The sequence below is a fragment of the Nestor notabilis genome, unplaced genomic scaffold, assembly GCF_000696875.1.
Source record: "Nestor notabilis isolate BGI_N333 unplaced genomic scaffold, ASM69687v1 scaffold3048, whole genome shotgun sequence".
NCBI classification, from domain to species: Eukaryota; Metazoa; Chordata; class Aves; order Psittaciformes; family Psittacidae; genus Nestor; species Nestor notabilis.
In genome coordinates, this window is record NW_009941320.1 from 45,286 (window position 1) to 62,790 (window position 17,505).

At 39.0% G+C, this 17,505-nt stretch overlaps 1 protein-coding gene across 1 annotated transcript in view; it reads left to right on the plus strand.

Annotated features, from left to right (window-relative positions):
- LOC104410587 (neuronal acetylcholine receptor subunit alpha-7-like) overlaps positions 1-9,481 on the plus strand; it is a 53,310-nt gene extending 43,829 nt beyond the window's left edge. Inside the window, exons 9-10 of the mRNA XM_010020808.1 lie at positions 3,987-4,096; positions 8,475-9,481. Of these exons, the coding sequence (XP_010019110.1) occupies positions 3,987-4,096; positions 8,475-8,996 (632 nt within the window). The 3' untranslated portion in view covers positions 8,997-9,481. The remainder of the gene's footprint in view (positions 1-3,986; positions 4,097-8,474) is intronic.
- Positions 9,482-17,505: the final 8,024 nt, after the last annotated feature.

Consider the following 17,505-nt stretch of genomic DNA (forward strand, 5'->3'; position numbering starts at 1 on the left):
TAATCTCATTTTCTATTACATCTTCTGTCATCTGCCTGTATCTTCTGAGCTGCTGCCACTTCACTACACTGCCTCTTTTTGGTTTTGTGGAGTGCTTTCACCCTCTCTGTTTTGTGGTCATGTCTAATATCTTGCTGGTGCCAGGACCCTGCTCAGCTTCTTAAGTGAAACAGAAGTTCTCATTTGCAGCAGCTGTTATTTTCATGCCTATGACCTAAGGGGCTTTTCCCCAAGCCATGAGTTCTGAATGCTTTTTCAGTATTTAAAAAAAAAAAAAAAAGGAGAACAGTTTTACTTTTCAAACACCCAGTTTTGTTCTTCAAAAGTATGTGTTAGGAGAAGAGTTTGAAAACACAATAAAACCACTTCTCCTGTGCCCTCTACAAATACCTTAACTAAAAGGAAGACGCAGTATCCAATCCTGAAATCTCTTGCTCTTTTAAGAGAGAAAGTCCAAAAATGGTGCTGTAGGCCCCTCAAGTTATGAATTGCAAGCCATTGCCATCCTTTTCATATAGGCAGTGTCTGAAGATGCCTGTAAAAACAAATAACCGTTGCCACTGATTCAACTGAGCATCCCAGACACTTTTTCCATTCACACACACAAAATTGTGTGCAGGTTTAAAAACACATGAAGAGCTTCTAGCAGTGTATGGTGCAGACCTCAGTATCACTGGGGAATGTATCTGTGTAAAGTCAGGGATATTGAGGGTCTCCAAACAAAGGTCTTCTGGTCCCTTTTCCTGGCCTGTGACAGCTGTCCAGGGCAGAGAGTACAATGAGCCAGTTCCCCTCCAGAAGAGGTTGGTCTCTTCCCAGCTGTGCCTCAGAGCAGCTGCTCAGAGTCCCTGCTCTTTCAAATACACTGGGGTCTGGAATTGCTGTTCCTGACGTTGCCCATGGTGAAGAAATTTGTAAAGCATCCAAGGTGACCCATCCATAACAGGAATGATCTAGTAACCAGGAGCTCTTAAGTAGGATACAGAGAGACGCTTAGTGAGAGTTGCTGAGCGTTTCCCTTCTGCAGTTTAAATGAAAGCTTCTTTGTAAAATCAGATTTGCATTTACCCCTGCCAGCAGACACATGGGGTGGGACTTTGTGGGAGCAGCAGCTTCAAAGCCTTAACTGCATAAGTGCTGTAGGCTTTTAGGATAGACCCTAAAATATTGGCAAAAGAAATCCGGTGGCTGGTCTTTGCCACTTGGGACACCAAAGCTCAATTCTTACTCCACTGCTTGTCTCCCATGCCACATCTCACAGGAAAGCACACCAGTGGAGGCACAGGAACAGAGTTTGCTAATTGAGGGCTGTGTGGGGCTACGGTAAGGTGAGTGAAGACCGCAGTCCCATGGCTTTGAGGAACATGTTATCTATGCACGTTGTAGCTTGATCCTTTCAGTATGGAGACTCCTCTGCTCACAGGCTCACTGGAGAAGGTTGAGTTACGGTCATACCAGAGGTGGTGCTAGAGGTGAAAAGGGACAGAAGCCCTTGTCGCTCTCACCAAGTGATGAGCTTGCTCTTGCTGATGTGAGGGTTAAAGATGGACAGGAACAGAGATGCTGAACCAGCATACTAGAGGAGGATTAAGCTGTGCTTTTAGGGATGTGCATGAGAGGTGGCACAGGAGTCTTCCCCACCAGTTGTCCTGACTGCTGCAGTAGGACTGTGTTTTTCTGCTGCCAGGAAAGAGAGGATGGAGGATTAAACCCTTGAGGGAAAGATCAGAAAATGCTGAGTATGGATACCGTTTAAGAGACAAGACCATTTTGCCTCATGGATGTACCCACTCAATTACAGGTGAATCGTCACTGAACCTAGGTCCAGTTAGGTCTTTGCCATCCCTGGCTGTGGCTCTTCCCCAGTGCAGGGATTGGATTGTAAGCACAGAGTCATGCTTTCAATCCAAGAGACTCATGGGTGGAAGATCTAGTGATTACTTTGTAAACAGTGGCAACTAGCTCTGCCTTTTCTGGCCACAGGAAAGGAGGCAACAGCCTTCATCATATCCCCAACTAGAGATGTGAAAGGCTGATGTGGCAGGTGTGCCAGCCATTGCTACTTCCTTACTCCCCTTTTGCTGCTGGTTCTTTAGGACTGGTGAAATCCAGCCCTAGAGTAGGTCTGAGCTGCTCCAGGGTTCTGGATGAAAATGAATGTGAAATTCATTTCCCCTTGAAATGAAAACAGCACCTGTACCTACCTGGGCTGCATAGGTAGCCCAGCATAGGTACCTGCTCATTTCACAGATATCTTGTGACATTTGATTGCCTGATATTGGTAATACAGCTGAAGTACCACATTCTATTTCCTCCATCCTTACTTTCCAATTGAAAACTTCACTGTACCTTGAACAGAAGTGCCCCCACCCCAAAATGCAGATGATGGACACCCAGCTATCTTCCTTGTCTATCACAACCATAAAACATCTTTCTTTATGAGTCCACAGGTCCTCTACAGTTCCAGTCTGTTCCTGAGAAAACTCTTTTTCCTATTTACTATCAATTCTCCATAGTTCCTGCCCTCTGTTCCTGGGTTTATGGTGCAAAAAACCGAGAGTGTGAATTCCTCTGGTAATCATTGGCTGGGATCTTGATTCAGATAATGCCAAGTTGTTTCCAAGTTAATTCAGGTGGCTAATTTTCCAAGGATCTGTGAAAAATCCCAGCCAATGCCACTTTAAATGGACCACTTCAGGCCTTTGAATTCTAGCAGCATCAAAATGTGTAGAAATTATGGAACTAATTTAGTGATTTATGGCAGTAATTAAACCAGCAGTAGCAATACTGTTGTGTTTCTGTTACAAGGGCCATATGGGAATCAGATCAGCCAGTTTCCCTGAAACCTGAGTTCCTGTTTTGCTCTACTTCTGCCTGACTTTTCTTTCATAAGTACAACAGACACCCTTCAATTCACATCACGTTCAGGAGTATTCTTCTAATCTATCTGCCTAATTTATTTTGCCATGGAAAGCCATGCCTACCTCTTGAAGCAATTGCAGCATTGTTTCAGGAAGGCTGAGAACCTCATTATTATGAAAAAGCTTTTCGCTGCTGAGGCAGTGAGAATCTGTATCAAGAACAGAGCTGGAACAAAACTTGTCTTGGAGCTTGTATTGAATTTCTGACTTTTCCTGCAAGCAGCAGGAGGGAGGACTGAGGGAGGGAGGATATTGCAGTCTGGGGCAGTGTCACATGCTGTCCCACATCGCCCCATCATATCAGCCAGTGGTAATGCTCTCTGATATTTCGCCACAACCACCTTCAAATGTCATTAGCCCTGTGGGTAAATCCGCTTTACACTTCAGTGCATCAGCCTCAGTCCTGGCATGAGGAAGCTACACTGCCAGTTAGGAGATACAGCTTCAAGTCTCAGTGCTTGCTTTCAAGATATTGATTTCTTTTCTGTATGGCAGGCTAAAATTTAGCACTCAGCAAGGGTGTAGGGTGCTTTCATAGGAACAAAAAAAAGTGGTCTTAAGGGGCTGAGGAGGGTGCTAAAAAATATGCCTAACCCCTTGTGAACAGTGGTGGGGTGAGAGAGGGAGTGGGGTATGGTGACACTTTCTGAGGGGTTCCAGAGACACTGTGAGGACACTATGCAGCACCTCTGCTGGTATCGTGGGGTGGACCAGCACTGGGGATGCTGGTGCTCAGTTGGTCTGGTCAGCTCAGCTTCTTGCTGTCCTGGCAACAGGCAGGGAGCTGGTCCTTTGCAAGGAGCTTTACATTCCTCTCTAGGAACAAAACCAAGCAGTTTATGCCCTTCACTAGTTCTAGTGCTTCCCTTGCTGGAGAGGAGGTAGGTGAGCAGATACACTGAAAACCTCAAAGGCCTCAAATGCTCCAAAACGGAACTCCAGAGAAGAGGATGTTTGGATGTTCTGCAGTGCTTCTCAGATGTAGATCTCAAGGCAATACCAATGAATATTATTTGCCTTCTGTTTGTGTTCTCCCTTCCTAACAAAGTCTTCTTTTACTTGCAGCTCAGTATTTTGCTAGCATCATGGTCATCGTTGGACTGTCTGTGGTGGTAACAGTGCTGGTTCTGCAGTTTCACCATCATGACCCACAAGCAGGAAAGATGCCCAAATGGGTAAGCAGCTTTGTTGGTAAATATTCAACAGCCTACTGAAAGAACAAAATAATCTAAAAGCTAAAATAAACTAGTTATAGATGAGGGACAATTGTTCTCCACTGATCTGAACAGTTAGCTACAGACAATATGTTTGACACTTAAGTTTGCTACTGGAGGAAAAGAACAAACTTACTAAATTTGGTTTTGCATTAAAATCAGTATCTGTTATTTAGGTTTTATTTAAATTTAAAAAGGGGTGGTTGAACCATGGCAGAGTAATCTTATTCAGCACTTTTGCAAGTGTTAATCCTGTGGACAAACTTGATTTCTTATCCAGTTGACTCCAGTACTAATAGAATGTGACATTTCAAAGTACTAAACAAACACATACTAGTCTCTGCTGGGCCAATTGCCTACGTTGTGCCTTTTACAGAGTTTCTCACTGTAGTTTATGACAGAGCTGTAATCTCCTGAAAGAAAGACAGGAGATGAAGCCAATTGACTTCTGTCTGCAACTGTTTCAGTTATGAGCTGGCTCTCTGAGTTGCTGGTAGATCAGAAACCGCAATACCACAGAGTGGTAAGAGTGTTGAATACTGAACTCAGCTATGCTTCTCGCGTCTTTCTTGGAGCTCAGTTACTGTACTACCAGCAGAAATAGAGTGACAACATTGCAGTGTTAGTCCAACTGTACTGAGGAGACCTCTGGGCTTCCCTGGCTTGGAAATCTGCCGTTTGCTGAACCATATGCATTTCTCTGTGTGGAAAAACAATTTTGACTGCTATCATCTGATCAGTTCTCAGTGCATTAACATGTGGACCCTCTTTTCTCTACAGCAGCAGACTAGGTTAGCCCACTGAGGTCTGGTACCAATGCTAGCTGGCCCTTAGGAAGAATGGGTTACCTTTACATTTTCAAGTTAGAAGAAAATGATGTGTTTTTTTTTTCTCTTTCCTAAGAATAGATTTTAGAATAAGCAAGGTATACTTTGTGCTTACAAAAACCAAAGGAATGAAAGCAGAAACAGATACAGTCAACTATCTACCCACCTGGGTTTCACAGAAGTCTGGTTGTACAACATCCTCTGGTATCTCACTCACCACATTTGTTATGCTAGACAGTTATCCTGACATGATGTTGAATGTCATACGGTTACCAATGTCATCCTGAGCACAAAACAGCTTTCTAATTTAGCCTCTCTAAAAACAAATTGGAGCATCAATGCAAATTAAAAGAAAACAAACAAAGAACAACTCCAGTAGCAATTAACCATACTAACAATTTTTTAAAGTGCTGTATTGTTTAAAATCATCTTACTTTCAAAACAGAGGCACATGTGAGTTCTGGATGAACCTGTGTGTAAGCAAGACCTGAGAGCATAAATCTCAGTAAATGTGCTTCAGATGTCTACATGGACAGGGTATGTGGCAGCACAACAGCCCCCATGGACAATTCTATTGTTTTGTCTGCTTTTTGAGGAGCCTAGACACAATGGCTCATGTTAAATCTGCTCACAGTTCCTGCAAGTCAGCTCTTGCTCTCTACCAGTCTCTTGCTCTCTTGGTTGGAAACTCAGCATGCAACAGATTCTCACTTTTGAGGAGCCTTGTTCAATTGCCTGACAGCTGAGCTGGCATATATATAAAACAAAATGTTATTGGGAAGCAAAACTATGGAAGCCATTACTGGGAAGCACAGATGATAGGCTGTGAATGCTGTAGATCAGGCAAGCTGACAGGGCTGTGAGATCTCAAGAAAAAAGGGTGAGTGCCAAGCATATAGGGAAGAGGCTGACCCCACAAAAGTGGGGCAGAACCAGACATCGGTTTATTGCAAAGCTCTAACCCTGGTTCATTGGATATTGTTACAGGGCTGTTCTCACCTCCTGCTTAAATGGAATTAGCTATTGAAGGAAGTTGTAGGGGAAGACATTGGTCTTGTGTGGGACCAGCTTCACATCTCAAAAATTTGACTGCATTGCCTAAACACCCATTTTCTAAACTACTTACAGTTGAGCAGCATTTTTTTCCCTCCCTGTCTCTCAAGGGCTCTGTGCTTGGCCTTTGAACCAGAAGGAGAAGGAGGTGTGCATGTTAGTAGCTAGCCTCTCTGTAGATGCCCGCTTCTTCCCTTACTCCACCACTGAGAATTGTGTTTTCCTTTCTATTAATCTTTGATGACTTACTAAATCCAGTGTTTTCCAGCAGAGACATTAAATCCAAGGTGTGCAGTCAGGGCATTTGTTGGATACTTGGTTGAAAAGTGAGAGCTACTGGCTTCTTGGCACTTTTGACAATGTCAACTTAGCTAGCATGGTAAAGAGCATTAAAGAAGGTCCATCGAAGAAGCAGTTTGGGAGCAGACAAAGTCAGGCATGGGTCACAGCTCCATACCATCATGTCTGGACTGTTTTCCAACAACTCATGCTGCAGCTGTCTTCTCAATTAACTGGTATGATAAGAACAGATTGATGTCCGAGTGTCTGTTTTCAAGTAAACAAGGCTTTTGGAAGTTTAGGCACATTCTAGAGCTAAGACAGATGTATTAACTTTTTCTAATAATAACGTTTGTCTGGTTTAGTATTTTGGGATTTCACAGTACTGGATAACTAATTTCTCTCTCTCCTCTACCATGGATACTGTTGAGATATTGCTAGCAATTAAGACCTTTATTTTGTTCCATGATGCTCCATTTTATGTCCATAAGCAGTCAGAGGACATTGTAATTAACTAAGTTCAATTAAATACACGATCAATTTTTTATGCTGCCTCATTATAGTTTTCTACTTGTCTGTGTTGACCATGGAGGAAATAATAAAATATTTAAAGACCACAATGAAACCACAGTATGAATCACAGGAAAATAGTCTTTCAGGATGAAGTATAAAAGATCCATTAGTGGGAGAGAAGCAGAAAGGCTTACAGAAAATGTCACGGACCTGTGATTCAAAAGAGCTCACAATGCAGAATTCAGAAACTGTATAACCATCTTACATTGGTCATTGTTTTGGGCTTTTGCTATTATTATTCCCACCTGTGGTATGCAGTGCCTCCTCCTTTCTGAAATTATGCTTGTCATTACAGCAGCAACTCAAAGTGTTAGCTATAATTTTCCCATTCCTGTGTCTGTTCTGTGTAAACACAGGAGACAACTCATCCTGCAACTAAACCTTGGAGGCAAAGTGTGGTCCTGAGTCAAACATGGCCAAAGTGACTGGAGCAGGATCACAAAGGGAGTCTTGGGCCAAGTCATGTCTGTTCACTCCTGGACATCAGATTATTTGGCTTGTAACCAGAATAACAAACTCATTAAATGAGTCTACCTATCATCCCAGAGGAAGTTTCACACACACACTGCAAATGTCCATTTTGTATACGTAATATCTGAGGGACTTTATAATTACAAGATTTTACAGATTTAGTTAGCTGTCCTAACTAAATTACTGTGTTTCTGATTTCTCAGCCTTTTTTACTGCCTTTCTCAGAAAACAGTGCTAACAATAGAAAGCATAGCAGACTGAGATTTCAGACAAGGCATCTGAAGATCAATTCACTGGGAAAAAATGCTGGACATACTCTCTGGTGTTAGCTCATTTGATGACCTTGACAAGAAACATATGGGGCACAATCTGCCATGTGCAGGTTAGAGAGCTTTTGTAATGTGCCAGAGCACTTCTACACCAGAGCACAGGGACATGGCAGCAGTTAGTAGCAACATTAAGATTTTGTACTGCCTAATTTGGTTGATTTACTATTATGCTTTTGTAAAGAGTTTGCTGTGTTATGTGGCTGAACTCTTCAAAGGAATGTTAAAATGACTTTCAAATTAAGAAAAAAAATCACAAACAAAACAAAACCAAAACACAACAACAAGGAACAACAACCAAGGTTGTTTACTTAGAGTTAAACAATAGAGATTGGGGGGGAGGGGGGACATGTGCTAAAACCAGCTGTTAGGCTGTTGCATAGGGTTGTTTTTTTTCAGCAGAATCTAATTATTGAACCCACAAATGTTTAGGTGTATCTCTTTCCATACTGTCTGAGAAATGGCTGGAAAACATGCAGCCAATTTTGCAAATCTGTGACTGTTTGCTAAAGATAGGACTTCAAGAATCATTTTGTAATGTAAGATTTTACACCTTTTTTGCTTTGTAAGCTAAGTGTACATTCAACAACTCTATATTTAAGACGTATCTAAGAAAAGGTCATCTTTGGAAAGAAGCCAGATTCCTTCTGCGAAAAAACTCATTTCAGAGCAGATAGCTGGAGAACACAGAAATCAGTCAGTCTTTCTAAAGGACCATAGAGGCTAACTATAATAGTCACAAAATTTTTTCAAAGAATTTAGAAATGCAGGAAAGTTGCCTTTATTTCTATTATGATCACTCTCTTTCAGGTCCGTGTCATCCTGCTAAATTGGTGTGCTTGGTTTTTACGAATGAAAAAACCTGGGGAAAATATAAAGCCCCTCTCTTGCAAATATAGCTGTCCCAAGCACCACCTGAGCGTAAGCAGCATGGAGATGAATGTACTACCTGGCCACCAGTCCAGCAATGGCAACACAATCTATAGCTACCATGGGAAGGATAATCCATGCTGCCCCCAAAAGAATGATCTAGGTAGCAAGAGTGGGAAGATTGCTTGCTCCTTACCAGAAGATACTGACCTTCTTCAAAAGAAAGCTTTAACAGATACTATTCCAGTGATTGTGAAGATTCTGGAGGAAGTTCAGTTCATAGCAATGCGCTTCAGGAAACAAGATGAGGGTGAAGAGATCTGCAGTGAGTGGAAGTTTGCAGCTGCTGTCATAGACAGATTATGCCTGGTAGCATTTACCCTTTTCGCCATCATTTGCACATTTACAATACTCATGTCTGCTCCAAATTTTATAGAAGCTGTTTCAAAGGATTTTGCATAAAGATTTCAGATGAGCACGATCCCTTAGAAGTTGATATGCCAGTAATTTTGCTAGAAAATATAACTCAAATAGAGAAGTGTACTTATATGTGCTAACATACACAGAAGGGGATGAAAATAATTTCAGGAGGTAATTATTCCTGATGTGAGTGATTGTAGTTACTGAATAGTAAACATACTGAGCTCTGTTACTTATTTCATAGACTAGTGCTATGTGTAATTATGTCATGATCTGTGACAAGTGATAGACTATTCAAATCTACAGTATAGTTATTACAAGCTAAGACTAGTATCAATGTATTACTATGCATTTATGAACTTTTAGATATTGTTAATAATTTAAATTACCATGGATGACTATAAGCTTTACAGTGGTTTGTTGCTTTCAGTATATTTGTGATTTATCATTTTTGTTTAATGTGGCTGTCACATTCTTTTCTTGGATTTGATAGACATATCTCCACAATCTTATGATACTGTATATTGTATTCATGAAAATAAACTATTGTCATGTTAGCTCTTACTAGTACAGTGACTGGAATGTTTTGTCAGTAAATATATTAACAGAGTGTATTTTAATTTTTATTTTTTTTTTTAATTAGGAAATGCTGGCTATGAGGTTGTAAAAAAATTCATTTTCCATGATGACAGTCGTATATATTATTAATGGTGCATTTTTAGCTCTCCTGATGCTTAACTGTTGCTGTCATCTAGAAACTCTACTTGATTTGAAATATCTCTGATCTCTTGGGACATGGTTGCCAACCTTATACTGGCTAACTCTGTGTAATTAGGGCAAAAATATTGGCTCTGCATGATCGGTAGGAAACTTGTCACTGATTTCACTGGGCTCAGATTTCATATTTAGTCAGCACCACTAGTGGTGTTGTGGACTAGTACAGTCCTCTTTCTAACTTGGTCAGTAGGGCTTGTTAAAAGGAGTGTGTAAAAGATTGATTTTATTTTGCTAAATTGTAATGTAGCAGTGTTTATTACCAGTTTTCTGTCCATAATACTCTAGTATAATATCTATATATTAATAAATAAGATTCCAATTATGCCACTTCTCTGAAAGGTAAGGGCAAATCAGCACTATTTCAAGTAGCAGCTTCTTTCTACTCACTACTGTTGGTGGGAATGACACCTCTGTTGGTATGATTTTATTTTGCCTACTGATCACAGCAGAGCTACAAAAAGACATGGGCCTGATGTAGACACCTTTCATCTTTGGGCTAACACAGCACTTCTCTGAATATTCACTAAAGGAAAGTGACAAACTGTTATCTTCTGTGGCTGACTTTCAAATTCCCATTCTCCCAGTGTTTGTGTACCAAAATTAACATTTCCCATATCATAACTGGTTGGAAAGAAAGAAGCAGATCAGGTCACTATTACTCAATGGAAACTATTTCCATCTAAAAAGTGATGGTGAACCTAGTAGTCCTAGAGACTGAAGAAATATCCCTTTAGGCTAAGCTGCTTTTCCACTATTGCTCTTCATTAGGTGAAGATGGCTCCCTTTAACTAGAGACTTCAGTGTAATGCATGTTACCTCTGTAGCAGAAAGATAGGAAAATCACACCAATGGATTAATCACATTGCTTGGAGTTGTGTTCAAAATAGCATCTAAAAGCTATTGGTATTCTGACTATAGTGACCTGTTTTGTCTTTCACTTAGCTTTTGCACTTCTTGTGGTTACTTCATTTCTGAGTGCAGCTCAAAGGGGTAACAATGGCTTATAGTAAAAGCGTGTACTGGAAATTCAATCCATATTTCAGAGAGATCTTAATTTTCCTTCACAGGAGCATTAGGGCTCTAAGTAGCTCTTTCTGAGCCTGCGGGAGAAAACTCCTATACTTCTTTTGTCTTCTTCTACTGCTTCTTTCTCCTGCCTGTTTTATTGCTTCTACTTGGAAAATTTGCCTCGCTAAGTTACAGAATGCAGTTCAAGAGGGGTTAAACTAATGAAAACTTCTAACTGAACAGCAGAACTGGTCTGAGGGTTTGTGTTAGTGATATCAGGCTCTGCTCTTGGACAGCAGCTGAAAAGTTCATTTTAATTAAATGTTTTTACTATGAGGACAACCAATAGATAAAAAGTCTAAATATCCAATTTCTTCTGCAGCTTATGAAGCAGGATGCTAAATGAACTGTAGAACACTTGTTCAAGAACCACTAATATTTTACTTGAAAAATCTCCATTTTTGAAAGTAATCTCCAGTGACAGGATAAAAAAACTCAGTCACAATAACTTGGCATCCTAATGCAAAGCATGTTGCCTTACATGAAACACAGAGTTACTGCATAAGAGTATTATTAACAGGATGCATACATCTCAGAATCAGGAGGAAGATGGACACAGATAGTTGGAAACAACAGTGAAAATTAAGTTCAGTCACTTCTTTATTTTATAGCAGCCAGTGCAAATAAAATATTCCATTTGTAGATTACTATCTTACACAGTTAGATTGCCAAGGCTAAGTTGTCTTTTATAGAAATGTCCTAAACCACAAAGTCTGCTAGTGGTATGTGGTTTAAAAATCCTTACGCTAGGCTAAAACTGCTTGCTGTTTACTTTTTCAAATGACAAAGTGAGGCAGGTCCTTCTGACATCCAGTTGTCACTTGGCCTTTTGGAAAGTCATAACATTTTATCACAAAATAGTGTAAAATGGCACAGAAAAATGGTTACTGTACATACAAAACACTGTAGATTATAAAATGCAAAGCATGTAAGATTTTTCTGAGAACTAAATTACACTTTGAAAGACTGATGCATCATCTGTATATACTTATTCACAGCTCTTCATGGCATCATTAGTTAGTGTCACAGAGTATCTGTCAAGGTATTACATGATTCTGAAAGAAGAAAAAAATATGAAATTGATTACAAAAGGTAAATGGCAACAAGAAACTAATCCATAATATCCTTTACAAAATCCAGGCACCTTCTTAAGCAAAAGTTATGTAAAGAATGATGGTCTTTACATGGTAAGCTAGTACCAGTGGCTGGTAACATGGCAACATGATGGTAAAGGACTTTGTGCACTTTCTCTTTCTGAAGAGTACCTTATTTCCCAGGAGGCATGGTAGATTTCTTTAATGGAGGTATTGAGTGTAGGAAGATGAGAAACTGCCCTGATTTATTCATTGAACATAAAGAACTGTAGTTATCATCAAAGATAATTTTAACTTCACTCATGGGTTACAGTTTTTTTGAAGCCTCTTAACTATCTTGACTCAAATACCTAGATAAACCTGAACCTATGTTTTCAATTTTTGTTAGAACATTTTCGTCACCCTTGAAAGTTTTCTGTTTTATCTGCCACCATGAGAAGTATGGCTGTATAACTTCCAACAGTGAATATCAAGTATTTACTACAGTAAAGCTACATAGTTCCTTATTCAACATTAACTTTTTTGTAGTGACTAAAATAAAGAAGCAAACGATCATAATCTTAAACTATTTTCTTATTCTAAATTACCATGTGCCCAGAATAAGAGGATGGTACAAATCAGAATAATGTTAATGAAGAACAGGACCAATATGAAAGTTTTAGACAATGTGAGTTTCAAAAACTGTGAAATCCCCACAGGAATAAACGAGTTGAAACTGGTTAAAATCCCTTTCTTTTTGTGAGTCTCCTCTTCACAGAATTTTGAAGAAAAATTTGAAACTCTGTAAAGCGCTCAGGCAACTTACGTTTGATTTAAGAGGTTGGGCTGCGCAGTGGTCCTTTGGCTGGAAGACTTAGTCTTCCCAGAATTAGATATCCAGTTTGGAATTATAAACACAACAAAGGTTCCTTAGTATTTTTTATTCTTGATGACATGCAGACTAAGGGAGAAAGAACACAAAACATGTGAAACTCCAAATCTTAAATTATGTGCTCAGAACGCTGTCCTGCTTTCTTTTTCACTGAATGAACTGGAGGCTACCAAGGGTCTACTTATATGGGTTTTGGGCAGACAAGAGTAGAAGTTTCTCTTGAGTTTATATTTGATTCAACAGCTGTTAAAGCTAGATTCCTTCACAACTGCTTTCTGTCACCATTTAAGATGGTCTTCAGATCCTTAACTGCACTTCCTCATCAAGTTTGTTGAATCTTATCAATAATTCACACAATCTTTCTTCTGTCCCAGTACTGTAGCAAGAGCAGCTGTGCCTCAAGTGCTTTCAACAAATGATCTTAAACCTCCAATAACAGAGAATTTAATTTCCCTAACATATCATTGGCATATTTTATCACTGCTTGTTAATTTCTAGCATATAAAGGAATCTACTAGACTCAAACACTTAAAAAAACACTTTTCATATGGGAACGCACAATGTCAGGATTGTTAGCTGACCCAGAATCATTAAAAAAATACCTTTATGGTGATAATTATGATCATTATTAGCAATCAAAGTACTAACGGTGATCCATCATGACACAGTTTTAATATTGGGAAAATCAATCACAGTTGCAATTTTGGAAGAAAAAGTTTCCTACTGCTTCAACACATAGTCAATTTCCTCTGTAAACAGAAACCTCTGAATTGTTATGAAGACTGTCAGCACAGTGCGCCTGTAGCTTTTCATTTAATGCAATAAACTGGTAAAGATCTTCCAAAGTAAAACATAGCTTTGATACAGATCAGATAGACTTGTCTGACTAAAGGAAAAAAATTGGCAAGACAAGTGTCTGAAAGAAAACAAATGAAAATTCAATTAAAATGTAAAAAAAGACAGAATAGTAGGAAAAACCCATGCAGTCATTCTGATGGTAAACTCTAAAAAAGATCTATTATGGCAGAAAAGATAACTTTAAAAGGTTAGCATTTTAAGGGTGCATGCTTATCTCATACAAGCATTATATCTTCTTGGGTTTTAAAATCAATTTATTGTAGAAAGTGGGTTCTAAATTTCAGACCAAGGACAGGAATAGGGAAATGTGGCTTTTGGAGTACCTATTTCCTTATATAGACAATTATTTTGGTAGAAATAATTTGTTTGGTTATACAATATCCAAAAAGTGGACATGTACATAACATAGTACAGTGAGATGTCCACTGAATTCTAACAAAAATAATTTTTAAGATTTTATTTATGACTTTCTTGGTTTTTTGACACATGACATTACATTCCAAAATTTTCAGGGCACAGCCATTATTTACAGTCAATGCTAGAACATATTTAATAAGGGAAGTTTATACTTCGGAATACCAAAAGGCTTTAACTGTCTGCATCCCTCAAGGTTACAACTGTATATTTAGCTATTTTTGCAAGAGCAATATCTTTCAAAAGCCAACAAATAACACTTTTGTTTTCACAGAAATTTCATGTCAAAAAAAGGCATTTAAAAAAACATGGGGGGAAAAAGTTACAACGTGAAACTTCTGGGGAACAAAAAAAAAGTAGGATTGAGGATTTTTCAGGTACAGATTTCTGCTATCTGTGAAGTACAGAGTTATAGTACACACTGATGTAACCTCAACTCTGAGCCCATGCAGCAAGTTCTGAAAGCAACTTTAACACAACTCTCATCCTTTTGTGTTCTATCTATCTGTCCTAACGTCCAAAACTGAATACTATACTAAAAGTTTAATATATTCCTATGCATTCATACTTATAAATGCATTTTGTCTAACATGAATTTCATTTACGTTTCACCTTGTTGCTGACAAGATCCATGTGCACCTCCTACATCCCACATTGGAGGGGTCTTTAATGGAGAGGATGGGGGTCTCACATATGCTTTTGCCTTTTATCACATGCTTGGTATTTGAAGAGATTCATGCCCTTGCAGAAATCCTAAAAATATATTTACCAAAATTATTCTAAATTTCATTGGAATTAGAAATATCTTTTTCACTAGTTTTTATGAGCTCTAATAAAGACATAAGATCTGGAGTCAAGAATTTATTTTCAATTGATTAGCATTGTCAGTTTCATTAAGAAAAAATACTTCCTGATAACTCTGGTAACAAATGTCAAAAGTACATCCAAAACCTGCAGATGCCTATTTTTCATGAGAAAAGACTCTTCTTAATATCTGTGCAAAAAGCCAAGATTTTTCATTTTTAAATTCATAGAAGAGTGGTGCAAAATGGCCTTTATATCTCTGCAGAATCTCTTAGGCCATAAGAACTATCTGAAATGGCAGCTGCTCTCTCCCTTCTTCCTCTTAGCTAGGAGCAATTAAAAGGAGGCATCCTGTCAGAAGAATAATACAAACAACAAGCACCTATGACCCAGAACTCTGTGGCAAACAAATGTATTTCCATATGGGGTGTTCAGGGTTTTTTTTTGTCTTCTTTTTAAATTTTTTACTTGTCAAAAATCAAAAATCCTTGTGGAAAAGAAGAATCAGAGAACCAGAAAGATTTTGTATAACCTTTTTTTTTTTCTTCCTCCTATTCAAGACTGTAAAACCTGAGTATTTTAGTTAATGTTAATTGTGAAGTTTCCTTGTACTTAAATCATACTTGTTAAACTTTGAAGTTCTGAAGTTTATTCAGTTAAACTTCGAATTTAGCTGTGCTAAATTCAGCCCAGCTGAAGTACTTTAAAAATAGCTATAGTGAGGTCGATGACAGACCCTTCTAGCCCAGTATCCAACTTCTAAGAGGACCAATAACATCTGTGATCTGAATATGCCTTCCTAAATTGAAATTTGTTTCTATAGCTTTGCAACTAATAGGCCTTAATGAATTAACAGGCCACATGCTATGTGTTGAGAAGTAATGAGAATATAAAACATGTTTATGCTTATTGTGAACAGTTCTGCATATGACCAGAGTATTTTAATGACGCATTTTCTCAGCACTCTGAATTGTAGTATTTGACTTCATAATGAAGTCAGAGACTAGGCACAGATGTTTTTTGCCAGTTCTGAAAGCTTCCAGCTTTATAATTATGTGCAACCAAATGTCAAAATCTAATTGCGAAAGGGTGCCAAATTTTACGAAGTACAGGCACGCAGTAATAAGCAGAAGGAAGTGGAAGTGACAAAAGGAAAGTTCCTATGTTGGTTATAGCGTGGACAAGATCCCAAACAGGAGTAGTTCAGGTTTTAGGAATCTATAGCATACATAACCTCAAGCAGTTGACTGGCTTCATACCCAACATTAGAAATGCTCTGTCTACCAAAGTCCCTTGGGTATTCCTTGAAGATGTGTCCACTGCATATTATGACCCTAGCAAATCTCTCTGCCAAATTCCTTCTGATGCTGAATTTAAAATGAATGTGCTCTGGCACTCTATGGCCCAGCACACTCCAGCACAAACAGGTGTAACATCAGCAGAAAAGACTGCTGGAGTTTCATGTTCTCAGAAGGGGATGCTTGGAGGGCAACTAGTGTTTGTGGTAATGAGGAGGACAGATAGAGACTTAGGAGTCTCTCATTATCTTAAAGTGCTGTCACTGTAAACCTGCTGACGGAAACCTACTGGATGCATGCCTGGGAATGCACCATTAAGCACATGTTATTCAAAGAGGAAAGGGAAACAGTAGTCCCAGACACATCAGGCAGATGAAGGGAAGACCTGATCTCGGAGATCACTGCAGCACAATGACCTGGAAAGCTTGAGCTGTGGAGGTGCAGAGTACCACATGTGCTACAAGGGCCATGTTTCAGCACATTCTGCTCACTTCCCAGATGTCTTTGCCTTGAAGAATAATAGCAGATTGAAATCAAGTGTTCAGAAACAGTCTTGACTAAATGGTAGTAACAGACTTTTTAGTGGGTGTTCTCTGTGAATTTGAGATTTTCATTCCACATTACCTTTGGAGAAAGAACTACACAGCAAATTTGGGCCAACCTCTTTTTTCATATCTCTAAGCAGCTTCCATAGTTCAAGCTAGGAGAGATCAAGTTCACCATGAAATTTCCATATACCATCTACAAGAGCTACCCTGAGGACAAAATCTTCTACCCAGCTTCCTAAAGGCTCCAGAGGATATGCTGGATTCACACACAGAGAAGGAACCTGATTATTTAGAAATGAGATGAATTTAGAAATGAGATAAAAAATACCTTTGGAGAAAGAACTACACAGCAAATTTGGGCCAGCCTCTTTTTTCATATCTCTAAGCAGCTTCCATAGTTCAAGCTAGGAGAGAACAAGTTCACCATGAAATTTCCATATACCATCTACAAGGGCTATCCTGAGGACAAAATCTTGTACCCAGCTTCCTAAAGGATCCAGAGGATATGCTGGATTCACACAGAGAAGGAACCTGATTGTTTAGAAACATACTACAGGATGTTCTCTGTCTCTTCTGACATAACCAAAAATCCAACAATAGCTTTTTGGGGGGTTTCCAAAAAGCTCTAAAACCAGTATTTCAAACAGAATCAGAAGTGGGCCACTTACCCCTTATTCAGAGCTGTGTTTTTCTCACAGTTGCCTCTATAGTATAAGAATAACATGCTTTTTATCAATATTTTGGTATTTGTGAGAGGATGTCAATAGCAAAAACCAGCCAGATTTAAACCATGGTGTCCTGGGTTCAGCTACAGCAGTC